The sequence below is a fragment of the Pyrgilauda ruficollis genome, unplaced genomic scaffold (assembly GCF_017590135.1).
Source record: "Pyrgilauda ruficollis isolate IOZ18807 unplaced genomic scaffold, ASM1759013v1 scaffold93, whole genome shotgun sequence".
In the NCBI taxonomy this organism is placed as follows: domain Eukaryota; kingdom Metazoa; phylum Chordata; class Aves; order Passeriformes; family Passeridae; genus Pyrgilauda; species Pyrgilauda ruficollis.
Genome location: NW_024531377.1, coordinates 2,467,915 through 2,495,082, shown reverse-complemented (window position 1 = coordinate 2,495,082; position 27,168 = coordinate 2,467,915). Strand labels below are relative to the sequence as shown.

At 38.1% G+C, this 27,168-nt stretch overlaps 1 protein-coding gene across 3 annotated transcripts in view; it reads left to right on the top strand.

The window, feature by feature from the left end:
• The window catches only part of PPP1R21 (protein phosphatase 1 regulatory subunit 21), a 31,853-nt gene extending 6,687 nt beyond the window's left edge, over window positions 1-25,166 (top strand). For 2 of the 3 annotated variants that reach the window (XM_041489356.1, XM_041489358.1), the window contains 16 exons: window positions 2,304-2,398; window positions 4,690-4,742; window positions 6,727-6,876; window positions 9,925-10,026; window positions 10,103-10,191; window positions 11,086-11,222; window positions 11,859-11,951; window positions 13,289-13,416; window positions 13,784-13,936; window positions 14,701-14,793; window positions 15,914-16,147; window positions 17,509-17,544; window positions 18,738-18,854; window positions 19,759-19,857; window positions 21,923-22,051; window positions 23,882-25,166. In XM_041489356.1, coding sequence (XP_041345290.1) covers window positions 2,304-2,398; window positions 4,690-4,742; window positions 6,727-6,876; window positions 9,925-10,026; window positions 10,103-10,191; window positions 11,086-11,222; window positions 11,859-11,951; window positions 13,289-13,416; window positions 13,784-13,936; window positions 14,701-14,793; window positions 15,914-16,147; window positions 17,509-17,544; window positions 18,738-18,854; window positions 19,759-19,857; window positions 21,923-22,051; window positions 23,882-23,911 — 1,738 coding nt within the window. In that variant the 3' untranslated portion in view covers window positions 23,912-25,166. The remainder of the gene's footprint in view (window positions 1-2,303; window positions 2,399-4,689; window positions 4,743-6,726; window positions 6,877-9,924; window positions 10,027-10,102; window positions 10,192-11,085; window positions 11,223-11,858; window positions 11,952-13,288; window positions 13,417-13,783; window positions 13,937-14,700; window positions 14,794-15,913; window positions 16,148-17,508; window positions 17,545-18,737; window positions 18,855-19,758; window positions 19,858-21,922; window positions 22,052-23,881) is intronic. The other variant, XM_041489357.1, reaches the window with a different exon arrangement.
• The last annotated feature ends 2,002 nt before the right edge of the window (window positions 25,167-27,168 follow it).

Sequence of the window (27,168 nt, the reverse complement as noted above, 5' to 3'; positions counted from 1 at the left end):
GGACTATTTTCTAAGAATAATACCATTTTAAAAAGGGGTTTAATTGAAAGACTTTGATAAAATTCAAATTGTATTATCATGAGAACAAATGTGAGCAGTGCAGGTCAAGCCCCCTTTTCCTTTTCTGTGTATGGAACTAGACAATTCCACAACTTCTGCTTTCAGCAAGAGCAGTATTGTCTCCAAGCTATTTCAATAGGAGTAACTTTGATTAAAGTTTGAAGAATTTATTTGTAATTGAAAACCATAGAAAGTAAAAACTTGTATGAAACAAAGGTATGTGAGTTTGTAAAAACTGCTTCTAAGAACAAAGTTTGAGTAACATATGCTGAGAGAACTGACTGAAAAGAGTTTCAAAAATCCCCTTTCACTGCAAAAGCTTCTTGAGCAATCGTTTTTGCTTCAGGTATAGTGTTCTCAGCTAGAATATTTGAAAGTTTTTATCAGAGAATTATATTGTTAGTTTTGGAATATTTTCATTGTCTTGAAGACAAGTTGTAGAAGTTGAGAACTGTGATCCAAATCAAATTAGGGTGCATTTCTCTGAAGTTCATTAAGCTGCATTTTTTTAGAAGATACATGTGCAGTATAGATCATTAATGTAATGAATGCAGATCAGATGCAGAGTAGATCCTTCTTTCACATGGTAACCCTCAAGTGTGTATTTTTATTATGCTGATGGATGTGAAGATACTTGAATCCAATAACTCCACTAATACAAGTCAGGGTTTCACTAAAAATGACTTGAAAAAGAAGAGGAAAGCTGTGTTTGGCTGCTGTTTGCTTTTTTCGAGGTGTTTGAAAAGCTGTAGTTTTAATCTGCTACTAGTCAGTTCAGGCTTTGTCTATCATGTTCTGTGGAGACTGGGTAATTGATGTCATTGTAAGAACTTATCCCTACTATTTTAAGTTACACTGTATTAAGTTTTTAAAAGTAATGAAGCTTGACACTTCATTTTAAACACTGAAATCACTGTTGAACACACGGCAGGATGTGTCCCTGAGAATACTGCCCTTCTGTTTCCCCTGCTTTGTCAGGGGAAGGGATCCATTTGCCTCTGACACCCACACTTTACTCAGAAAAGCCAGAGGATATGGGACTTGGCAGCCTGCATGCTTTGAAAATTAAAGGGCAGAATGTAAGGCAAAACACTTGTTTGTCATTCCTGTAAGTCTAAAAAGGAACTATCAGTACATTTGCAGTTTGTCTTGGAGTTCATTTTTTATCATGCTCATTGCTACTGCAGTACCTGCTGTACAGTTTCTATGCAATTCTGGAGCTGCTCTCCAAGAAAAATACTTGTTAATGTGCATGAGCTACTTATTGGGCAGTTACTTCATATCTTCCTTGTGTATTTTGGATTATTTTGCTTTGTTAATTAGCCATGCTGACTTTTGCTAAGTTTCTGTGTATCAAATATTGTAAGAAAGGAAAAAAAAACCTGTCACTTTGACACCTTCCCCCCACCCTCCACTATATGTGCAGGAGTTCTAGATGTCAAACGGGAAGCAAAACAGTGAAGAATTTGGGGGCCTAAGTTGGGTAAGGTGTGGAATTTGGTCTGAATCAATAATGGAGTGTTCTTTGTAGCTATATGTATATAATGCTGGAATATGTTACTGTTCATCTCAGCATTTTATTCTCATTCTATTAATAATCTTAATTACTTAAGTTCACATGTACATGACAGTCAAATGCAAGTGAAGAAAATATAGAGAAAAATCACGTGAGAATGCATCAGAAACATAATTGTCAAATCTTGTCAGAACAGGCAGTATCATAGCACTGTTTAAATATGGGTTTTGAAAAGCCTTTGAGGTATCTCAAATAGTGATATGGCATAGTTAATTGAATTATTGACAACTCATTACCTGCTTATTGGAGTACTGCATTGGATGCATAGTAACTAGTTTGGAGGCCCTTTTACCTTCCCATCCAAATTCTAGTAGAAGAAAATGCCTTCATATAGCTTATATAATAGTTGTACTATAAGAAAATAAGGTGTATTTTAACTCTGAAGTAAATGGAGCTTCTCAAGAATAGAATTTAGGATTTTCAAATTTATGGTAACTTTCACCGCTGTTGTTAGGGATTAGGATTCAATGTTGTGTTAAATATGAGATAAAGGAGGACAAATTACTCCCACTGTATTATTTCTATCTAACTTCTAGAAGGAGACAGATACCTATACACTCAAGGGATGCCTATAGTGAGATATGGTGTTGGTGATACAGATGAAATTTTAAAGGTTTACAATGTGTGTGTGTGTGTGTGGTTTTTCGTTTGTCTCTTTGTTATTTAGCCAGCAACAGCTAAAGAATCTTCAAGCAGCTTTGGGCAGTAGACTGGAAGAATCTCTATGCATAATTAATGAAAAAGTACCTTTTAATGACACAAGTACGTATTGCCTTGGTCTGGGTATCTTGTTTGATTTTTTTTTTTTTGGGTATCCATCTGGAGGGAGTAGTCCTTATGAATTAAAATGTATTAGCTGTAAGAAATGTTGGACATCTGAACAGACATTTGGAGGTAACTGTAGTAAGTATTCCTGATACTTGTCATGGTCTTCTTCAGTAATTCTAAAATACCAAGTTTTTATATGTATAATGAAAATTGAAACTTTTGAAGGCTTTTGACTGATTTGCCACTTGTCATATTTAGTGTTGACAGAATATTGTAAACGATGAAGGAATGCTGTCAATTTAATGGCTGCTCCATAAAGATTGGTTACTCATCTCAAAGAGTATTATTTTTGGCAGGGTATATTCAAGAGGTGCAGTAAGTTAAGGTGGGGGAAAACTGGTGGCTGCAGAGATATTGCATCAATAATGGTCTGTACTTTTACTCATGGGGAATTTGTCAGGCTGTCTCATTGATCAGAAAACAAACAGAGTAGTTCTTACCTGAAGGCTGTCTTAGACTCATTTGTCCCTTTATGGGGAAAAAAGCCCTTTGGACCTGGGGACTTTTACCTGAAGCAATGTTTTTCTGCTTCCTTTCCAACTGCTGCTAGATCAGCTGAAGTGCAGAGGATCCCCTGGAGTTAGGAGTGCTCAGCCTATGCATGGCTTTGGTACAAGCATGGGTTAGTATGTGCTGGTGGGTCAGTGCTGTGCACTGTGTGCTTTCCTGAACAGCTGAACACAAGGGTGGGCAGGCACTGCCTGGGCTCTTCTGGACCTTTCAAAACCAGGATGACCTGGAGTAGTGAAAAAGCTGAAAGTACTGAAGAAGGAGCAGAGAAGTGAAAACAGGCTTTGGAATTTCTTGTATATTTCATTGGTGGCTTTTTGCATTTTTCATTCAGTTTAAAACCTGCTGACAATGTTTTAAGTGGCCTTAGGTTCTCTAAAAGCTGATCTGGCAGGTGCTGCAGGGATGAGTGTGCCAAGCTCTCCACTGGTTTGGCAATCCAGTGAGTGTTGGCTTAGGGACACCAGATCATCATCTCTTTAGGAAATGTTGACTCCCATACAGCACGTCATACTGAGGTGTTGGTGCCTGGAGTTGGTATCCTTTTCACTTCTCTCACTTTGCCTGGCTTCTGCTGCCTATTTCTACTTCTCTGGCTTCTTTAGCTTGCATTTTTTTAGGCGCTTATCATTGTAGCAAGAACTTTGCTAAAATAATTTATCTGCTCACTCAGCTGCCATAGCATAATGCCTTTGCTTGTGTAGTAGAAAGCACTGCAAATAGAGAAGAACATTACTTTAGTGATAGATCGGTGGAAGTCAGGAGGTGTTTGTTTGTTGTGGATTCCAGCTGTCTTCCTATAGACCCTGTAGCTGGCTTCAAGTGTAACTAGCAGCTAATTTCAGTAACAATCAAATGACTGCTATGCATGATTTACAGAGCAGAAGAAGTTTCCTGAAGCATTTACTTAGAAGTAGGATTCAATAATTTTGGACAGGGCTATTTTCCTCTAAATGTAACTACCTCTTCCCATGTCTTAATAGCCAAATGTGGATGACACAAAAGGAGTAAGAAACTGTAAATTTCCTTTGTGAGTAAATTTTAAACTAATCTGGTTGTTGTTCAACTGAATTGAGAATGGATGTGACCCCTTTTAAATCTCTAAGACTTTGTAAGCTCTTCTCTAGGTTCAAATAGCCCTCTGCCCCTCTAATTGTGGCTGCTTGTAACTGAATAATCATTCTAGTTACTTCATGACTAGAGAAGAATGCTGAAATACATGGAGAGTACATCTTCGTCTAAATTGTCAACATATAAAGTGTATGCAAGAGCTTCAAAAAACATGGAAACCATTCAAAAATATATTAGTCTTACTTGGCCCCTCCTTGGCATGTAATTGAAATTTAAAGATAATCTTGAATTCTTTAAGTGTGTTTTCTTTCAAAAGAGTTTTTCACTCTTGTTTGTGATGAATAGTGTTCCTTGGGCAAGAGGAGTCTGCTCTTATTTTTAAAATTCAGGGTCTTCAGGTGATTAAATTTGACTTACAATCTGAGGCAGGTATTGAACTGCTTCCACTTAATCACAGAAACCCTTAAGTGAGGATATTTAGGCCTACTTTATTGGAGTCAATTGCTTGTATCTCTTTAGTTAATATTGCTTACATAACCTGTAATATCCCTGCAATTAATTTTCTTTTTTAAATCAGTACTTATCAAAAAATGTCTCTCCCCCACAATTTAACAAGTGCATATAACTCAATTTTTGTCCTGTAGGATCAGCTCGATACAATGCTCTGAATGTACCATTGCACAACAGAAGGAATCAGGTGAGTGCTTCTTGTGGTTTCATGTGACTGCACAATTTTCTACACAGATGCTGAAGTAAAACCAGTCATTTTAGTACCTCAAATGGCAGAAGATAGCCTGTCTTACTATTGTCATGATATTCTGAGAGCATTTCTGCCCAAGAGCCTCTGTGCTTTCCAAGAGGTTGTGTATATCTTTATGTCAAGGAGTCTCATTAAAGTTATATGAAATATTATTTTATTGGGTCAACCTTCAGTAAGCTAGAAGTTGAAACATTTCATTTTTAAAGTTGATTAAAACTACAGTAGTTTCTTTTGTTGGAAAAAATGTAGGTTTGGTATCCTAAATTCCTTTTCCCTCAAACTGAGCTTCTTCAGTCACATCACTTGAGCTTTAGAGAATGTATGCATTTGTATACTGCACATTGGTGTGTGCACTAAAATGCTGTATTAGGTAACATTACTTGTCACCAGTCACAACCCTTTCTAGAAATAAGTCATGTCACTTTGAGATCTCTGCATGGTTCATTTACATTTTGTGGGATACTTCTTGCCAAAGGACCTCTTACTTGCAGCAGAATGATTCTTATATATTGAATCATTTTTAGGAAACAGTTTCTGTTCACTGCCATAATTTAATGAGATTCCTCGTGAATGTTGTTTATTCAGTATTCAAAAATGAGCATTGGTTTTCTGTGAATGGCTGAATATTTTAAGGGTTTTTACAATAGCAAATCAGAAACCTGTATGCAGTCAAAATTTTCCTGTGTTGCTACTACTGAGGATGGACTCTACAGCACTGTAGGGTTTTTCTGTTTCCTTGTGTGTCTCAAGTCTTCAAGTAGCATTCAGATGCTACTGCAGGAAGATTTAAAATAGTTGCTTTCTCCATTTTTCAGAAGTGCCTATAAAGAGGCCTTTTTCCCAGTAATGTCTGCTGTGAGAACTGGTGATTTGCTGTTCAGTTTTGTGATGGAAACAACCTTAAATTTCAGGCTGTTGCTGCTGAGTTCCAAGAAACATCTGAGTAACTGCATGGAAACTCTCTCCTTTTACTATTTTCTGCCAGCACTATGTCAGGCAGCCTCATGCTTCAAGATCTGCAGTCTTGAAAATATTCCAGGACAGATTTTTATGACTGGCTTTGCCAGTGGAGGCAAAATGTTGGTGTATTAGCACAGGCTGTGGTGTAAAGGACAGCAAAACAGCAATAGTGTCTGTTTCCCTTCCTTGCATGGCTAATTAACATACACGAGCTGAGTATAATGACTGCTTTAATTACTTGCCACCATCCCAGATCCATAATCAAGACTGACCTGATTTAACAGTCCACTGAAGCATTAAGAGTACATCTCTGAAGGATAAGTTATTCTTGGCTGAAATGTCACTATAACATTATTCTCTTCCCATAAATCCCAACAGAGAATAGTTTTCTTCTCTCTTGAATTTATGTTCCATTCTGGATTAATTTATTTGATACCTTCCTGCTGTACTAAAGCCACAGAACAGCCTTACTCATGATCAGCAGCTCTGTCCAGAAGAATAAAAATTGAGTGTTCTTGGTTAGAGAAGCAGACACCTTTAATTCTGGGAGAAAACATCATTGCTTTTTACTAATTAAATTGAGGTTTCCTTGCAACCTGGTGTTGAGCTGTTGTCAGTGATTAGTCTGTTGTTCTTTGGAAATTTCAGACATGGTTTCTGTGATTGTGCTGACCTCTCAGTGTTTTTGTGGCTTGCAAGTTTGAAAAATGCAGCACAGGCAAACCATCACCAATTGTGTGAAATAAAAAGATACTTTGTTGTTAGAGAATAATGTGCCCTTCTGAGTGGCATTGAAATTTATGAATCAAAATTAAGTAAAAAATAATTGCTGTTATGTATTTTAGGCTGAAATAACAACAAAGAAATTGCTGATAATTATTTTTTGTATCCAAAGAGGGTTTTTTTTTCATATTTAAATAGATCCATGTCAAACACAATCATTTTATGACTGTCTTTACAGCTGAAGCTGCGAGACCTTGCTGGCCAGGCCGTGGCTTTTATCCAAGAACTTGTAACAGCTCTCCTGAACTTCCACACATACACTGAGCAGAAGGTACAGATCTTCCCCATTGATTCTGCAACAGACACAATATCACCCTTGAATCAGAAGGTAAAGTTTACACACTTCACCTACAAATATATTCAATTAGTTAGACTTCAGTGAGTGATTGATCTTAGTTAGAGAAAATTGCACCACCTTTACTGGAATGCTGTGAGTGTGTTCCTGAGAGCCAGCCCCTCCTGCATGAGGCATCTTTTCTGCTCCATGAATTCTCTGAATGTGGATGAGGTGTAGTTGCAGAGAATCCTTTTCCCCTGTGCCTCTGCTAGAAGAGAAATATGATAATCAAATCAAAGCTTTGCTTTTTTAATTGCTAAATTGAAGTGCATCTGTTGAAAGTTCAGCTGACTTGTTTTAAAATAATAGTGCACAAATATTGCACTGCTGAATAGAGCTTATTGTAGTTAATGCACTGGGGCATAGAAGATGTTGAGACAGAATCTGGTCTTGTGTTTAAAGTGCTCAGCTGTAATATTAAATAAAGGGTAGAAGGTAGACTTCTATGAAGGAGAGAACCTGGACTCTGTTCCCTTGTCAAAAACAACTTTATAATCTGATTTTGGGCTGCTTGTGTGAAGGTGTTTCCTGTAAGTGTTCTGAAGCTTCAAGTTTGTTAAACTTGTTGAAATTAGTATGAGAAATGTGACTCATCTCTTTTGACACAATTCCATGGAAAGATTTTCTGAGAGTATCACCCAGAGCTGTTAAGCTGCATGTTTTGACTTTGTTTTCCTATGCTGTGAACTAGAGAAAATAACTGTGCACAAGGATTTGTGTGGGGATGCATACATGTATACTTTTGAACAAATTGCATTAAGATCAGAGTTGACTTCATAGTTTAAGGGGATCTGTGAGTATTTAAGTTGCAGGGAGTATTTTGTGATTCAGTCTCTTAATTTCATTTTAGTAGTTGCTAGGGCTCAGACTTAAGGTACTGAGGTGAATTGTGGTTTGCGTTGATCAAGTGGCTGCAGTGTCAATGTTAATTATTACAAAACTTTCTGTTCTTTGGAAAACCTCCTATAACCTCTTTTCAGGTAACAAATATGTTTGTGAAGGTGGTTATCCACTAGAGAAATCCCTTTCTGTTTGCCTTCTCAGTTGTTTCAACTGTTTTAGTCAAGAACACCCTTCTGCAGAGATTCAGCAGAGTTTGAGAACATTTTCTTGCTCCTGCCACCAAATGCTCTCAGAATGGCATGTCCTTCTTGTGAAAATTATGTGGTTTAGTCAGCTTTAAGATTTTTTTTGGGGCAGGAGTGGTGTCTTTTTTTTTTTTTATGTAGCCCAGTGTGGTGACTGCATTCTCAGATACTACTGCAGTTTACACTAAAGCCATAAATTCAGATTTCCTAGACATCTCTTCTCAGTTTTTTTTTTTCCCCCTGGCCTCCTAGTTAACACTTCTTTATTGTTTTTCAGCACAGCTGAAACAGGCAACTTAATCAGAACCATAATTTCATTTTCCTTTTCTTATAATTGAGTCTGATTCAGTAGTTCAGGCTTTGTTTTCATAATTATGTCTCTTGTAATCTGCCCCACTGTGTATTCATGACCTAATTCCCTCAATGCATGCTACTTCTCAGGGCTTTTGCTGTGACTTTCCAGTACTGAAGCATCTTTTATTGCTCTCTGAAGCTGTAGTTGCTCCTGTATTTTTGATTAGTTTATCTGTTTGCTTGGCAAATGTTCTCAGTGTGTTTTTTTTTCTTTTTTTTTTTTTTAATTTTTAGCTACTCTACCAAGTTGGTCAAAAAGTCCCCTTAATATGGTAGAGAAGATGAAACAAGTGTCAGGTAGTGGCTTAGCAGACTTGCACTGATTTATTTTTCCCCAACTCCAGGTCTTGTCTGGTGCTTTCAAGCTATTTTCCCCACCAAACACTCAAAGTAGATGTGGACAATTCCCTGCCAGGTTCAAGTATTCCTTTTCTCTTTAAGGGTTGGATTGCTGGGTTCTGCTGGGTCTACAGCATCATGCTGGATAATTCAAGTCTTCTCTCTTGCAACACAAGCCAGGAGCATTCTGCATGTTTTATTTCTTCCTCCTTAGATTTAGGAATTTTCCCTAATTCCACCCAGGTTTGTGCATGCATGGATCAGAGCTTAGCATCTCACTCTTCTTGTTAACATTGTGTTACCACACTGTAATAATACAAGGAACAATTAAAATCTCTTGTACTCTGTTTGCCTGGGATCTTTAGCTGCTCTTGTGGTGTAAATAATCAAAGGTGAAGGTATCTTTCTGTGGGGTATAATAAAAGCCAGGATTGCTTTTGACTACCTGTATTAATTTGTGGAAGAAGCTTTTTGTGGTACTGAGGTACCAAAATGGAAAGCTGATGGTGTCGTTACATTTGATTGTGTGTAAGAGTACATCTTACGTTCTCAGGTCTGCTTTTTTGAAGGCAAAATTAACTGTAGGATTGAATTAAGCAATTTTTAGCAAAGTCAGGCAGGTCCATGAGGCCAAAGTCAGAGTTTTAGAAATAAGAATTCTCCTGTGATCAGTTGGAGCTCCATGCTTTGCTTTAGCATAAGCATGCTTTGACTTGTGTTGAAAACTGGACTGGACACAGATGAAAAGACAAAAAAGATACATCTCTTGCTCTCAGTTTGACTTGGGTTTAGTTCTTTAGTACTTTGTACAGCACAGCTTTGCAAATGTTTGTGCTGGTGGACAAGGCTGGGAGGAAAACTACTTTTGGGAGGAAAGTGGGATAGTTTATTCTGTGCCTAAATGGTGCATGGATCTAACCTTAATTGGATGGAGTTGAGGAAGGAATGCAGGAATGTTTAAAACTAAAAAGCAAGGGTTTGGTGTGCTGTGCATGGCAGTTGAAATGAGACTGGATGCCCTGGCAAAGCCCTAGGTGTGGTTTTGCCTGGACTTCAGTGCTTCTCCCTTTCCCTCAAGGTGTGTTTTGACTGTAGAAGAGGTTGCTGTACATCACTGGACTGTTGTATCTCGTTAGTGACATCTTAGGCATCGTTAATGGGGACAGGGGCTTTGCCAAAATGTCCCGTTCAGTTGTTACCTTGGCAGAGTTCACAGGAGCTGTCGGCAAGCACCATTTTAAAACCTCTGTGTCCTCAGTTCTCACAGTATCTCCATGAAAACGCTTCCTATGTTCGCCCTCTGGAGGAAGGAATGCTGCACTTGTTTGAGAGCATCACGGAGGATACTGTGACAGTCCTGGTAAGATATCCTCCTTTTAGTACCCAGAAAGATTTTTACAGAGCAAAACCACTTAGCTGTTGTTTTTTCCTTACAGGAAACAACGGTGAAATTGAAGGCCTTCTCAGAACATTTAGGTTCCTACTTAGGCTTTTTAAGAAAGATTCTCCCTTATCAGTTAAAAAGGTACCTTTCATTTGATAGATGAAATTTCAAGGCACTGTGTCAGGCATGCAGCACTGTCAGCACCTACAACTCAAAAATATTAGGTCAAACCTTAAAATACTGTGGCCTCTACTGTCTTAAAAGGCTGAACTATTTTTTTTTGTTTTTTTTTTCTTCTTAGTTTTTTTGCATGTTGTTTTCTAAACCTTGAGGTTAGGCACAGCCTTTTTGAGGCATTAGGACTAAAACCATGTATTTTAAAGCCCCTCCACACACACCCTCCCTCACAGATGAGACTTTGAAAATAATGAAGCTTTCATTAATGTTTCTTAGTGTTATTCAATAGCATGGATACTATTCAGGTCTGATACACTGAAACTCTAAATGCCTTGAGCTTCTCTGAGAGTTATTCATCAATCAATAAATGTGGCAATGTAGTAAAACTTGGCTAGGTGTACATCCCTTCTGCTGGGAAAATCTTTGTTCCTGAGGTTATTGAAGGGAGGTGAATTACAGGTGCAAAGAACTGCTTTAGGAGAGGATTTGGACTAAGGAAGAAGAAATCCCTTGATTTATGCCTCCTTTAGACCTGTTCTCGTGCTCCTTAGGAAGTAAAAGAGAATTTATGTACTAGAGGGAAAAGTCTTCAAACTTAAATTGCTGCAATCAGTTCCTTGCTGTGAGAGTAAGTCATTCCTGGATTGTGACAGAAACACCTGGGAGTGGCCATGCACACAGTAATTTTCATGTATTGCTAAGTTCCTCTGCTGTGTTAGCCTTTCTAAAATCAATTCCTGGTCTGCTATTACTTTGGACTGGGGAGGTAGAGATCACCTATGTGCTCTAAAACTCGTGAGCTTGTTATTTTTAAGGCAATTGCTTGCTTTTTAAAAAAAATAATTCATATATTCCTAGTTTGGAAGAAGAGTGTGAGTCTTCTCTTTGCACAGCTGCTTTAAGAGCTAGAAATATGGAGCTGCACAGAGACATGAAAAGGTTGACTGCAGTCTTTGAGAAGCTCCACACGTACGTCAGTCTTCTGGCCTTACCAAGTAAGTGTCAGTTCTGCCTTGGCTGGCTACCCTGTGACTGGTTTTCTGTGGGTTGTTATAGCATGATTGACAGTGTGCCTTGTGTCACCTCTTAATTATGAAATGGTTAATAAACTATGTTGTCTTACTAATCATCACTTCCAGCCCCTCGTTTCTGTAAGGTTATTACAACTGTCATGCTAATAAATAATAAAATTAATAAAATGAGATAAAGCCTTTGTGTGTCTGTGTGTGGGGAAGCTATCTCCAAATGCATCCTGTACATAGCAGTAGGAAATGGTTATTGTGTAGCTTCAGGTTATTTCAGTCTTGACTCTTTAGAAAGGCCCAGATTGTCTTTCCTACAGCTGAGAGCATGTCTTTGTGTGTGTGGTTTTTGAGACCAACACAATTGATATTTATGAAATCTGAATAAAAACTGGGCGACTTGAAAGTCTTTCACCTGCCTGCTCTGTCAGAGTTGGATATATGTATATTTGATATTGAAGGGGAAATTTAAGTAAATTAATCTGTTGTGACTCATACTCCATGCAAATGGTTCTAGTAGGTGGAAACTGAATTCTTTTCAAAGCTAACTTTCTTCATTCATGCTCAAATCTTAGTTTTGTGGTTTTCCTTCTTATGTGTTACTCCTAGGTACAAGACCAGAAGGACTCCTTAGGACAAATTACAACTTTGTGTTTACAAACATCGCTGCAAGTCTTCATGGATTCCATGACATTTTAAAAGGTGAGAGTTGGGAATATGGTCTTGTTTCAGCTTTGCTGCTTTCTTGTTTAGCATAGCACACATGCACTCACTCTATAACACTGCTGAATGTATTGTATGTGATAAATCTACTTTGTTTTACCTTTACATGCTAAGAAACTAAACCTACTAACCAATTGTTGCAGACATTCATGCATGGTTTTCATTTCTCCATTCTCTTAGCTTTGTTCCTCAGAGTTGCTGGATTATTTAATTGTGGCTCTCCAGATTTTTCTGACCAGTATCACTTTACTTTCTGAGCTTCATTGCTCTCCTGAAACTAGCACACAGAATGGAATGCTGAAATGTACATATTTTCCCCAGCATATGTAGCATTGGCTTAGTACCTGCCTTCAAAGTGGAATTTTTCCATCCTGTTTTTAGGGTGATGACTGTTTTTAACATGAATATATAAGCAAAGTTTACAAAGAAGTCTGAGTTCTTTTTGAAACTTGGCTTCTTCTCGAAAATGGTTTACCTTGCTTTTATCAGAACAACATTGATATGTTATGTTTTCATAACATATGAAAGGGGTATTTGGTTAAAACTCAACATTTTAAAACTGGTGTTCCTGCATGTCCTAGAATTTCAGTACCAAGGACCTGTTTCTGGGGAGGAAATAATCCATAGAGATGAGCTGGATTTTTACTAGTCAACTGTTTAAACATTAAGCTTTCATAATTTTAAGCAAAATTGGGGGTTTTTTCCTAATAGCATGAGTAGTATGGCCCCATTTTGCAGAGTCCTTGTTTTAAAGAAAAAAAGGAGATTGTACCTCACATAAAATGAGACCCTAAACCTAGAATTTTGTAGCATAGATAAGTTTAAAGTACTTTCTACCTCTTAATATGGTCGCTATACTGTAAAGTCAATCCAACTTATACTTTAAAGGAAATACAGAAAATAGAAGTAGTGAAGAAAACTGTCAATAGAATTCATTATCTATCAGCAGAAATGTTCTTCTTAATATCTCATACTCGAATACTCCAGAATGTTTAATTTCTCTCCTCTTCCTCAATCCCAATTGATTTTGAACTTCTTAAGATTACTTTAGATTACAATTTGTGGTGGTGATGAGCTGGGATTTCTCTATTCTGTAGCAATAGTACTCAGTTTTAAAATAGGTGCACATTGTTCACTTGTCAATTATTTTTTTTCAATTAGGCCACATTGAGAATGTTATTACATGATAAATACTTGATTCTTTTTAAATTTTGGTGTTGTTGAAATTAATATATTTAGCTTAAGATGCGTTTGTGAATGACTTTCAAAAAGTTTTTTATTCTTAATTTGGCATAAATGTGCTTTTCATTTTCCAGATATTTCCAAGCACTATAGTCAGAAAGCTGCTTTAGAACAGGAAGTTCCAACTGCCACACAGAAACTCATAACTACAAATGACTGTATTTTATCCTCTGTTGCTGCTTTAACAAATGGAGCAGGCAAGGTAATGGATATTTTTGTTTTAAACAGTGATTTAACTTGTGCAGATTTTTAAGAAACAAAAATAAACTTAGCTGAGTGATTTAGAAAATCTCTGTGTGCCTCTGATATTAATCATCTGTAGTGTCATGTTGATTCTGGAGTTATTCTCAGGCTATGAGTTAAAAACAGCTGAGTGATAAAAGTAGATCCTGTGAAGAGGATGCTTTGTGTTAGGAAGGTCTAAGTTTCATGGAAGAGCCTGCAGCTTGTTTCAAAGTCTTGTTAAGAAGTCCAGCTTCACTAAATAGTTGTCTTTTCAAAGATTAATTGCTCCAATGACTCCTTCTGGTCAACTTAATTCAAAGAGCCACTTCTCTTGATGTGTCTAGATGGCCTCGTTCTTCAGCAACAACTTGGATCACTTCAGCGCCTCGTTGAGCTATGGCCCCAAGGGAGGAGCAGAGTTCATCAGCCCTCTCTCAGCTGAGTGCATGCTGCAGTACAAGAAGAAGGCAGCTGCTTATGTGAAGTCCTTGAAGAAGGTTTGTTCAGCCAGTGTGCTTGCACAGAGGGAGCACAGTTCTGTTGATGGTTATGCCAAGCAGAACACAAACTAAGGGTTTGCAGGGTTTGGAATGGAAGAGATTGTCTGAATGACAGGTTTTGGCTGAGGAAGTGGAACCCTCAAGGCAATAATGCTACTGAAAACTTCAGAGAGTGTGGTTGCTCTCACAACTGAGGGTATGTGCCACTTCTGCCTTACCCATTTCCACTAATTATTTCTGTGCCAAGTGTCTAAGGAGAAGAGGGTGTCTGCTTATGTAAATTTCCTCCTGTATTCACCAGGAATATGGAGTGAATGAAAACATATTCAACATTCAGTTGAAGACACAGGGGGAAAAAAAAGGAGGTACCCTGGAGAAAATGTGCTGAAACAAAAGATTGAATGCAGTCAGATCTCTCTCCCTGTTGCCTCCATTAAAATTAACAATTAAGTCATGTGCTTAGCAGATGTTACTAGATGTTACTACACTTTACTGCAATGTTTGTAAAGAGGACCTTAAGATGCCTTTGATCATTAATTAAACACTCAGAGTTTTCTGAGCACTTTTTAATCAACTGTACCTTTTGGGGAAGTATTTCTTGAAAGGTCAAACCATTTTTTCCTACTGCCTGGTAAGCACTTGGAACATGGTTTTTTTCCCCTTTACTAAAGTAAGGAAACTAATAAGAAAACACAAGCAGAATACATGTTCTGATCTAGCGTGTAACATATTTTGAGAGGGGTTTTTTGATTCTTCTGCAGCCTTGTGCAGATTCAGTGCCTTATGAAGAGGCTTTAGCCAATCGCAGAGTTCTACTGAGTTCTACAGAAAGCAGGGAAGGTCTTGCACAACAGGTACTGTACTAACATGTATGGCAGTGTATTTTGTAAAGGTAAACTTGTTTCAAAGTCTCCACATTTGTCTGTGGTCATTTGTAGGTATATATGAATATGCTGAACCTTAAAATGAGACTGTAGATGTCTTGTAGAGTTTTGAAAGTAAAACCCTTGTCAGGCTGCCTTATCTGCAGAAGGTACATATAGGTAGATAGAGGAGCCAGGATTATGCCATTGATACCTTCATTTGGAAATACAGGTAATCTTTAATAATTAAAATAAATGCAAAATAAAGGAATAAGGCATACTAAAGGATTAATTTTTAATGTTGTGTACTGATTTGAGTCCTCTTTTGGAGTATGCAGGAAATATTTGCACTGGTTAAGAGCACTGATTTTTCTTTTCCATTAGGGTAATAGATCAGGGTTTCTATCTTCCAGTATGCATATATATATTATTTTTTTTCCTGGAAGGTGAAGCAGGATGGGTAACATTATATTTAAAAGGCCTACACTGTTTGTCCATTGCTTCATATGAATGAGAATAACTAATTAATACTGCCACTTCTTTATTAGCTTGTATACTCAGCCTATGTTTGACTCATTGTTATTGAACTGTTACAGAAACAAATATTTCGGTGATTTTTTTTTTGTAGTTACCAATATTCTAAGTGTATTAGTAGGAGTGAAATGAATTTCAGCAGAAATGTGCAGTGATTAGATATGTTCTGTTCCGTAGTTGTTTTCTTACCTGGACAAAGTGGCTGGTTCTGGCTGTGTGAGCTGGGACAGCTGGGAGGGGACAGTGTGTCTCTCTAGCATAGAAAAAGGTAGTGATGTTGCCAGGTACACATCTTTCAAGATTTTATAAAATTCTTCCCTGCTTTGGTTTTTCACCTAGTACAATGTTGCCAGTTTTACGAGCGGTGCATGTTTCAAACTAAATTTAATTATGTGGCCATTTTTGACAAAGAACCACAGCTGAACACGCAGCTCAAAACAGTGGTTGTTTACCTGCTGCGCTTTGTTAGCTCACTTATGTAATGGTTTAAAATAATACTGTCCTCAAACATTTCCTGTGTGTGGGTTTTTTCCTCCCTGAGTTCAATAACCTGGACTGTAAACTTTCCCTCCTAAAGGTCCAGCAGAGTTTGGAGAAAATTGCAAAACTTGAACAAGAAAAAGAACACTGGATGTTGGAGGCTCAGCTGGCTAAAATTAAGCTGGAGAAAGAAAACCAAAAACTGAAGAACTCTCTTAGTGGACATTTAACTGAAACTATCCAGGAGCATTCAGTTCTGCCAAATATAGCAGAACAAAAGAAGGAAACCACAGAAAAGAGTCTGAGGGAACCTATTAAGAGCACCAGTCTGGTAAGTGACCTTTCCCTTCAATAGAGAAAAATCCACTTTCTTTAGTAGCCGTGCTGTTTGATCAGTGGAACACTAAAAATGAAAGCCTTTTGACTGTATTGAAAAGCATTCACTCTTGGGGTCCTTGTAATTGCAAAGCTGCTTGCAAATTCTTTCTGCAGAGTTGGGCACTTCTTGGATGTTGAGACTTTGTTTGCTGTCTTTAGTATTGTGACGATATTTTTGTAGTATTGTCCTTTTGTAACTGAGGGGGAAATAATAGGTGCTTAACCTCCTGATTTGTCTGTAGTTAGGAGACTTTGCAAGTGTTGTGTATCTCGGGTTGGGCCTGTGTTTCCAATACTTTTATTCATCTCTAGGTATGTTAAAGCAAATGGAAGTAGGTAGGTAGTGTTTGTAAATGGGTTTGAAGACTTATTGGGGTCAATTTGGATTCAGCAATTGCTTTTGGATGTAGCATGCATTCTTTCCTTGCTCTTCTGTGCTGGTAAATGGCTTTTTCCTGTTTACTAACATATTTAAAATGAATTGGCCTTTCCCCTGAATTCCACTTCTGAAGTGGCATAGTGGTATTAACAGGAATGTCATCTGTAAGAAATAATAAATCTGCTCAGCATTCAATAGAGTTGTTTTTTTTTTTTTTGTCCTCCCCACTTTCCTGCTCCAAGATAAAAGTAACCAGTGGACTGTTTTGAAATCTCCAGTTATGAAGTACACTGGCATCTTAAGTTTTTGATCCTCTATTTGATTCTTTAGGAGTTTGATGAGAATGTTACTCACAGGTCAACATATTGTATGAATGTTTCCCATAAACATGAATCTCTAGTTCTGTTGAGATCAAGGGGAAAAAGCCCCTTGGATTCTCTGGGAAGATATCCTTTCATGAAACCAGGTATTGGCTCGCACTGCTCTTGTAGAGTTTTGTCAGTGCTTAGTAGTCAGAGGGGGAAGGAAGGAATTTGGAAGGTATTCAACAAATCCAGGTTGACTTTTCCTTCCTCTTAAACATGACAAGTAATGTTTCAGTGTGCTAACGTGGCTCTGAATTAGTTTCATATGACCAAGCAGTTGCATAACCATAGGAGCCCAGCTGCATCTTGTTGCTTTTATTGCCTTTTCCCTGTGTGGCTCCTAAGACAAGAGATGTATTTTTGAGAGTTGGTGTCAGGTTTAATTCTGTTCAAGGCACTCATGTAACCACTCTTGTTTATGTTACAGGTGGAAGTACTTAAATTTGATTTCAGTTTGAATGGTTGCAAGATTGTTTAAATTCCAAGTCCTTCTATGACTGAAACCGAATTGAAGCTATGGTATCTATTTTTTTGCAGTTCTCATTAAGTGTATTTTCTTCCTTGTTCTAGATTGGAATGTTGACTGTAACTACTGATAATGAAAAGGTAATCTGTTTTAAACATTATTAAAGTCCATCTGTTAAATACTTCAATTTTGATTCTGCCAAACTTATTCCACAGGTCTAATTACCAAGAATACTCCTCTATAATGGCACAAGTTGACCATGTCGTCTTTATATATTAAATGGTCAAATTTCTGAAATGCATGTGTTCTTTAATTTTCTTCTTCTGTTAGTGAACTGTATTTGGCCCATGTAAGCCTTTTGGAGCAATGTGAACTGGAGTCAGAGTCTGCTCTCTGTAATTTGAGGAAGACACTGGTCTGTCTGTGCCTCAGCAGCCCAAACTGTATCCCAAGCCTCCATTCTTAACCCTGGAGGAAGGGCTCAAGCTGCATAAAAAACCCCGGCTGCAATGCCTGGGGTACAAAGCACGGGTCACACTGAAACAAACCTTGAACCAGCCCTCAGAATAAATGTTAACTCTTCATTTAGCCCTGCTATAATGTAACACTTGATCCTTCAGGAGCTTCTGAGAGTAAGGTTCACTGCTTTCCCTTCTCTGATACTGCAGGGAACTGTGTGGATGTGAAGTTTAGTTCACTCCTCCTTGTCTTCTGAAAGTGTGATTAAAAAGGGGTAGGGGGCTAGATAATAACTCATACAAGTCCTCAAATGCTTCTGCACAGTGCTGAACTTGAAGGTAATGACAAATCACATGAAAGCTGAGTCCAGTGGGTTAGTCTGGAAACTATTGAGTTGTTGGGGTTTTTATTTTCTATTTTCTTTTTTAATTTCAAATGTATAAAGAAACTTCTGGAACGTGCAACATTAGTAATGGTTATGACTTTTGTACGCTTCTGAAATACAGTTACGTGATGGAATTCTTCCTTGTTGGGAAGAGACAGTAAGTTTTCATGTAGGTGAAAGCTGTTCACTTCTGCAGTGGGTTTTCTTCTTCATCAGACACTTGATATATTAAAGCAAGTTAAATTCTTACCTCTTCAGTCAGCTCTTTGTCCTGTAAGCAAATCTGACATTGAGTCCTCATCAGAGTGACGAATTGCAGTGTGGCTTGCTGTAATTGATCTGTTCTGTTTGCAGAATTTGATACTTTTTGATAGAGCAGCCAGGGCTCAGAAGGTAAGAAGAAAAAAAGTCAGTATAGAGGCAATGTTGTGATTCAGGTATTCAGTCTACTAAACATAAATGTTGTCTGCTTAAACTTTTCTTTGCCAGGCTCCAGATGCTGAGTCTCGTGAAGACCTGATAAAAACTCACTACATGGCCAGGATAGCAGAGCTGACCTCTCACCTGCAGCTTGCCGACAGCAAATCAGTGCACTTCCATGCTGAGGTGAGCATGCAGGCAAGGACTGTAAGTCCTCTTTGTGAACTTCCCGCAGGCAAGTGCTATGATAGTGAATTTCAATGTATGGAGCATAATGTTTTATAAAAATCTGTTCCTGGAATAATTTTGATTGTGGTCTAGCATGCATAAAAACAGATACTGTAAAAGAGCTTTTTATGTTTAATAAATCCTTTGGTAGCCTTGTCTTGGCTGTATTAAGAAGTATAATGTGTGTCATGTATGGGTTTGTTCACATAAGCTGAAGCAGCTGGCTTTAGTTACCAAGGAAGTTTTGACTTAATTTTATAGTGAAGCTGATGTCATTCAAAAATATTTGAGTGTATTATGAAGTGATGGAAACAGCTCTCCTGAGAAAATTGGCTCTTAGGCATAAGTTATACTACAAGAATGAATAAGATGATTCATTGTATCTATGGTTTCCTCTTCATTTCAAGTCATGAGGGAACTTTTTTTGAAAGTAGTGGCTGTTTTGATTTGTGTAATAAATGATGTGGAATACACTAAAGCTCCAGGTTAACAGAGCAAATCCTCTTAAATATTTTTTTTTAATGGAAAATGACATAGTATGGAGGAACCATCTTTTCTGTGATGTTTGAGCCTTGTATGAAGTGAGTTCTTTGTATTGGTTTTTACTTATGAGAAGTTTTGTGGCAGTTACATGAAAAATATGATATTTAGAGGATTGGCAGTATAGTAGCTCTATAAAATGAAACATTTAATGTTAACTATTCCATTACCTCTGCATTTAAAAATGTGCACAAGCCCTGAGTTTCTTGAAATCCAAGTATCACAGATGGAAAAGTCCAAAGCAAGCACTTAAGGATGCCACAAGGCAATACTGTGGAAGTGACTTTTGTTCCTTGTGCCCTCCCTGTCCTGTTCCTGGTAGTGTCGAGCACTTGCCAAAAGACTTTCTCTGGCAGAGAAGTCCAAGGAATCGCTCACGGAAGAGTTGAAGCTCGCCAGTCAAAACATCACCAGATTGCAGGCAAGTAAATTGTTCTGTAATGTAAGGGATGCATTTTGTAATCATGTGTAAGGGGAAGTTGGAACAGAAAAATGACAACCATCTAGCCTGGCCATGCCATTACTAGGTCCTGTGTTGTGGAATATGAAAACTCTAGTGGTATGTGGAGAAGAGACTTAAATATTACACTTGAAATCCCAGGTATAAAGTTGAAGTGGAACAGGCTTCCAAGAGAAGGTTATATTGGCCAAATCTGTGTGTTTTAGCCCATTTGATGTCAAGGATTTTCATGAAAATGAGAGAGTTGTAATGCTTCAAGGGGTGCTAGTTTGACTGATTTCAGATGAAACAAGGAGTTCTTAATCCTTTCTTGCACCTGGGTCTGAAAGCTTTAAAAAATGCCAGGTTGATTTGGATTTTTTTCATATAGATACCTTAATATTAAGCAAAGATAGTTTTGGGGTAATCTTTAAGAAACTGTTGCTAACAAAAATCAACTCTTACGGCATCCTGTGAGTGTTCTGTCCCTTTGTCCTTCTCCTCCACACAGCTGAGAAAGATGCCAGTAGTACAATAAAGTATAAATAAATACACAATTCATCAATTCCTTCGTGTTTTCTTTGCACTTAGTTCATATCATTATTGCTCATCTGTCTGTGATGGTCAGTACCAAAATTGCTCCATACAGGCTGTGAATATAATGTTAGAAGCTTTGAGCTGTTGTGCCCATGAACAATCTGTTTTAAACACTTTCTTGATTTGTTCCTTTAAGAAATTCCACAATAGATGTTGAATGCAGCATGAGATGTTAATTTCCAACTGCATATTTAACTTCATAGGAAAAGATAGCAGGCACACACCATTTGTATGTTTAGCAGTCTGCATAGTACTGAATAATAGACTTGTTTAGGTTGTAAGAGTCCCCTTCCTTTGGTCAGAGCAGAGAGCTCTGACCAAAAAAGTGATTTGTCCCCCTCCTTTGGTCAGAGCAGAGAGCTCAGATCAAGCTGTGGAACTGGATATTTCCTATACAGCCATGCTAGTCTTCTGCCAGTCACTCCGTGACTTAGGCACTGGATTGTTCCTTGTTCTGTCCTTGGTCATTCAGCTTTCCTGGGCCCCTGTAACTTCCAGGGCAATTTTACCTGGGACCTTTCCAAGCAGACCTTGAAAGAAGCCAGAATCTACTCCCCTTGAGTCTAAGGTTGCTGTAATTCTGCCATTCATCTTGCTTCCCTCAGGATCCTGAATGCCGCTAACTCATGGTAGCTGCAGCCAAGGCTGCCTTTGGCTTTCCCATCCCTGACCAGCTTTTCCTTATTTGTGAGTAACAGGTCCAGCAGAGAGCATCTCTTGGTCCCACTGATCACTAGTATCAAGAAGTTCTATGCCACACTCAAGACAGCTCCTTTAGTTGCTTGTCTTCCACCTTGCTGCCTTTCCCAGGACATGTGAGAGTAGTTAAAATCCCTAATGAGGATCAGGTTCTGTGGGTGGGAGATTTTTATCTGCTTGCAGCAGATGCCTGTCATATCACCCTGTTGTTCACATGCTGATGAGATTTATTAGTCTTCAAGCAACTTCTTCACACAGAGCATGATTTCTGTCCTTCCTAAAGTGTGTTTATCCCTTCATTGCTGTGTTCTAGTCATGCACACTATCCCCTCGTGTCTCTGTAAAGAGAGATCATAGCTCTTTCTAGCTGCACATGGAGTGGTGGTTCCTTCAGCTTTGGATGCCTTATGTGTTCTTGTGCAGGCCATGCTTTAACCCCATAAACTTTACTTGTTTCCTGGCTGGAAGCAGTGGTGGAAAACTTAGCTGTTACTCTTTTATGTAAGCCATAAAAAGTGGGGGGGAAATCTAAAGGAAACAACACAAAAATAAAAGGAACAAGCCATGCATGGGACTTCAGGTAAAAGAAAAGTAGCTGCTGACTTCCTTTCATAAAACAGGATTTTTTTAGCTGAATTGCACCCACTCAGCATCAAACGTGGAGCTTACTAATTGGAGGTGGAAGTGTGCTGCTTTGCCAGCTATCACTAATACTGAGCCACGGCCTCTGGTTGTTTAATTTTTCCCTTAGGACGAATTGATGACGACAAAGAGGAGCTACGAGGACCAGTTAAGCATGATGAGTGACCACCTGTGCAGCATGAATGAAACCTTGACAAAGCAAAGGGAAGAGATTGATACACTAAAGATGACCAGTAAGGTGAGCTGGCAGTGCTGGCACGGGGCCCTGGCTGCAGCTGGGGGTGGCAGGGTTACATTTGGTGTTCCTGAAGCTCTGCCCTTGGACAAACCAGCTCACAAGCTGTAATTCTTGCTCCAAGCCAGTTGAAAAGAAAACTCCAAACTTGCTCCTTCAAGTTTCAGTGAAGAAAAAAATTCTTGCTAAGCATACATGTGGGAAAGAACAAGCTCTTCATGTCACTGCTTCACATCAGGTTCTCGAAGTGTACCCTCTGATGGTAGATCACACTATTTTTTTGGTGTAAATGTGGTGAAAATGGAGCTATTTGTAAATCCAGCTGTTGAGACTGTGTGGTTATGATGTAGTTCTGGGTAGGAGTGTCCCTTCTGCACTCCTTTTGGTTGCAGCATACTCTGTCCTTGGCAGCTGGTCTCTTTTATTTCCGTATTCTGGCTCATCTGTCCCTTGTGTAGGAATGAAAAAGTTGTCACTTTTCTTCTGTGAGCTTGAAATGCACACTTAAATTCTTTACCAGGCAAGGAGTCTACCCACTTGTCAGAAACAGATTTTCTTACTTACCTAATGATGAAAAATACAGAAGTCTGCTTTTTTGAGCAGCCAGTGATTAAACCATGGTATATCCTTTTCTGATGGTTCTAGGGAGGAACAGATGTTGTGAAGGCCTTTGTCCTTTGTTTGACCGACTGTGAAACAAGTTATCATTATTCTCCTTATTTCTGGGATGCATGAAAGCAAGTGTCACTGAAGGATTAAAAAAGTAAAAATAATTTTAAAACCATGTTCTGATTAAAAAACACACGATAATGATTTTTATTTTTTAGAGTAAACTCTTCCTCCTGCTTTTCTTCAGATTTCTGAGTGTTTTAACTTGGCATTGTATTCTTTAAAATTACTTTGTGGTGTAAAAACCATTGTGTTTCCAAAAGGAAGCTCTTGGCTGCATACTGACCATAGCACTTAATGTTTCTATAAAATGTTTTCTGGAATGTCTCACTTGCCACACTTCTAAGACTTGAATTGGTACTCTCTGTGTAAGGACCTCAGAATCTCACAACAGAAGCCACACAGGTTTTCACAAGTTACCAAATGTAGAAGGGGATTCAGCTGGAATCCAAATGAAGCAGTTAAAGGCCTTAACACTTGGAGAGAGTTGTTGGTTAGATTCAAAACAAATGTTATCTTCAGGAAATAGGAAGACTGAGAATTGCCAGCAAGTAACTATTGCACAAAACATTATTTTAAGCTCCACATTTCCTTTTGGAATTACTGAAGGTCAAAGGTGAGTTGGCTAGCTGAGGAACAAACTCTGTTCTGAACTAGGAATAATCTGTACAACCTGAATTAAAATAAAATTCATTTTGGAAAAAAAAATCCAATATGGTGAGGAATTGGTTTTTATTTTGATACAATTATTCTATAAGAAGTTGTTTGGAGTAGCACATGAAGGTGTATTATGATTTCACTTGCCTTCACTGCCCTTAAAATATTAGTGGTATTAATACAATAGAATGTATTGGAGATGTCCCTCAAGTGTCTTTCACAGGTTTCAGTGGTAGTAAGGTATTATTGTGCTTATTTGAGGTATCTGGTACTGTGCTTATTTGAGATATCTGGTACTTACCTCTGTTGTGGTTATAGAAATAGAAGCATTTTCAGAGCAAATGGTTACAATCTGTCAAACTTAGAAGCCCATGGAGTGTTTATTTTTAGTCTGACTGTACCTTGTTTGCTGTAGGCATAAATTATTAGACATCAGATTTTGTATGTTACCTGTCTGGATTTCCTTACCTGAATGATAACGTTCTCTTTACTTGTTTCTTGTTGCAGGGGAATTCTAAAAAGAACAAAAATCGATAGTTTACAGCTGAGTCTTGGGAAGCTGCTGCTGCACAGGATGCAGATAGTGACCATTCTTTATCCAGTTCCTGTTTGTTCCAGGAAGCTGAGGCTGGTTTTGGGTCTAGTAAAAACTGAATTGGTACTGTAAATGGCTTAAAAATATTTAGAACTTGTAACAGATAAAACAACTTAATGTTGGCTCTAAACGAGGAAATACACACTCTGTGGATAATTTATATAGTAATTACCTTCAGTTTTTACTGTGCACTTTTTAAAACCAGGTTTTGATTTCATGTAACAACTTCAGATTTTGTATATTTTCAAATATGTTTCTGCATTAACAGATTTGGATCAGTGCAGTAGGTGTCTATTTTTGAGTTCTGCGTTTAATGGTCAGCACATGGACATTCCATTACTTGTTAATAACAGTTTAAAAATGAGTTTGGAGACTTTTTTTGGCCATGCAAGCTGTGCAGTTACTGTAAATGTACTACTCCTGTTCTCAACCCTCTAGAATTAATTGGAACTGTGGCTTGAAATGATTTTTACAAATTCACCAAATACATGGGATCATTGTTAGACTGCAACAGTGGAAACCTTTCCTGCTTGTATTTGGCACTTTGGATTTTGAGGTAAGGAGCACAAATGGCTGAATTGGGTTACTTCAGTGAAATTGCTTTAAGCCATTTCTGTAACCTTTTGTTTACACATGTATGTAAATATATATTGTTTGAAATAGCTGTTTAAGGCTAGAGGAAACTGTGATTGTCATTTGCCCTAAAAGAGTGAAACAGTGTGTGTAGAATAGATCAGCTTACTGTGCTCTCTTACAGTAAAGAAGAATATGAAATGTGTAGAAGATTTAAGCACTGAATTTGCAAAAGGTCTTCATGGAATTGAGTTGTGATGGATTCACTGGGGGATGCACATGCTTTTCCTGTGTTTTCAGAAGTTTGTGAACTTTAGGCCGCTCCTAAATTTTGGTTTTTTAATTTTTTTTTCAAGTGAAGTTTAATATCACAAGTTTTCACAGCACTGATTTGTTCTTGGGGGTGGGGTTTGTTGGGTTGAATTTTGATTGGTTGTTTATTTGGGGATTTTTTTGTTGGTTTTTTTTTTTTAATCAGATGCTGTGCTGCTCCATACTTTTTACACCAGTCTTCTGTTCCATAATTTCCATTATGGCACTTATTTGTCCCACAGGGGTTTACTCTGATATCAGATGTGCTGAAATGTATTATCAGTATGTAATAATAAAATCAACCACATGAAACCAGCTTGACTTTTCCCTTCCTTCTGGCAGTGCCCAGGCTGCAGAGTGTGACCTTGTGGTGGGGTGTTCCAGCTGTTGCTGGTGGGATGGTTCCACCAGTCTAGGTGCTCTCAGTGCTTCTTTTTGTTCTGATAGTTTTTCCTTTCAGGAATGCAAAATGGAAGTGGTTGTGAAGGGGAGAGGAGATGGGGAGAGCCTGCAGGGTTTCTTATTGATGTTGAATTAAGAGCTATGTGCTGGTGCTAATGAGGGTTGGGAAATGTTGGCTTTCTCTCCAGCCAGTTTATGGAAGCAGATACAGCTTCAACTGTTTCATTTAGGTTTGGGAAGCTAATTGCTTTCTTCCAATTCTTTTGAAGCTGCCTTTTCTGGGAACTTTCATCTTGCACTTAAGGTACTAATACAGTTATTTTAATTCTCTGAATCAAATGACTGAACTGACACTACTTTTGCAGATAGTATTTTTCATAGGTTGCTGCCTTTAGAGAAAGATTTTGCTTAGGCCATTTTTTCCATGGCTGAATAAAAATAGTGTTTACAATTTGCATTAAAAAATCAAATGCTTGCTCAGAGTATATACCCCAATATCCAAGCTGGAATTCATGTACAGGCACTTAGGTACAATTCCAATGTCAGTTTATCAGCATTTTTTCTTTGCAGTGTTGTTTGGGAATGTATTTGGGTGTCCCCCTCACCAAGCAATAACCATGCTCAAGAAGAGACAGTTCTGATCCTTAAGCTGCCTTCAGTTTTCCAAGGAAATGTTTTGAGTAAGTTCTAGACAGCTGTAAACTATCAATACCCAAAAGTAAAATCTGGCAAAAGAAACTTAAACCAGTGTTTTGGGTACTGCTGTAGTAGTGTTGTAAGGGGCCACAGGATATTACACTGAACTCAGTGGCATTAGAAACTGGATCAAGTGGAAATACCAACTCCTTGTGCTTATTATCTGCTAACCAGGTGATGCTCAATCTTCCTCAATATCTCAAATGCTGTTAAATACCAAAATAGCTACTGCACAAGGCTTTGCTATTAAAAAGCTGAAGACTTGTTTCAACATTGCAGCCAAAAACTGGTCTTTGAGGCAAAGTTTTCCAGAAAAAAAATTTGCAACTACTTTATTTGCAATGGCAAATACAGAGTATCATGGAATGTGCAAAGTCTGGGCAAGGAAATTTTACTAATAGAATTAATCTTCAGAAATGTGCAGTGTGAATGCCTTCAAGGCGGTTAATTGGGGAAACCAGTGAGAAAGTTTTGTAAAGTGTAAAACCCTTCAGCACAATACAGTGTAAAACCAGGATTAAAGAAAAGCCTGAATATCAGTTATCTTTTTTTAAGGACAGTTCACTATGACACACAAGTTTTAAAGCATTTTTTGAGTACTTAATTTCTCCATAATGTTGAGTGCCTCATGAGTAATCTCTCATTCTCAGGCTTAAGTGGCTAATTCGGAAAAACCATATTTTAATGGTTTTAATTGGATTTTCAAAAAATCTTTGAGCTTTGTTTAAAGCTATACTAACATGTTCAAGGCTTTCAAAATGTTCAGCTGTTCTAGATTTCTGAAAGCACATCCCAATAACTATTCTTGGTGTTGAAAATAAATACTTGCTGTAATCAGGGATTAATTTAACCTCAAGATTGCCCTCTCTTAAGAACCACTGCTTCATCAGTTTGAAATGCCCGAGAAGCACCAAAGCCATTGTCTGTTTTACAAGGCCTTAAGCTCCTGGAGGTCAGAGGTTTCCCTGCCTGAAGGCTTAACTTCTAAAACAGAATCTTAGGCTGGTGTCATAAACTGTGCAAGGGTGCATCTCATTGCTGTTTGAGCAATGATTATTTTGAGTTGCTACATCTCTGATTTAAACAGCAATCAGCTGAAGTGTTGGTTGTAAGTTGGTGGTGTTTGTCCTGTCTCTTGTTATTCCCTTCAGCTTCATTCTGAACCAGTTCAACATTTCATGGCATATGAAATGTGCCAGATCTTCTCGATGCATGT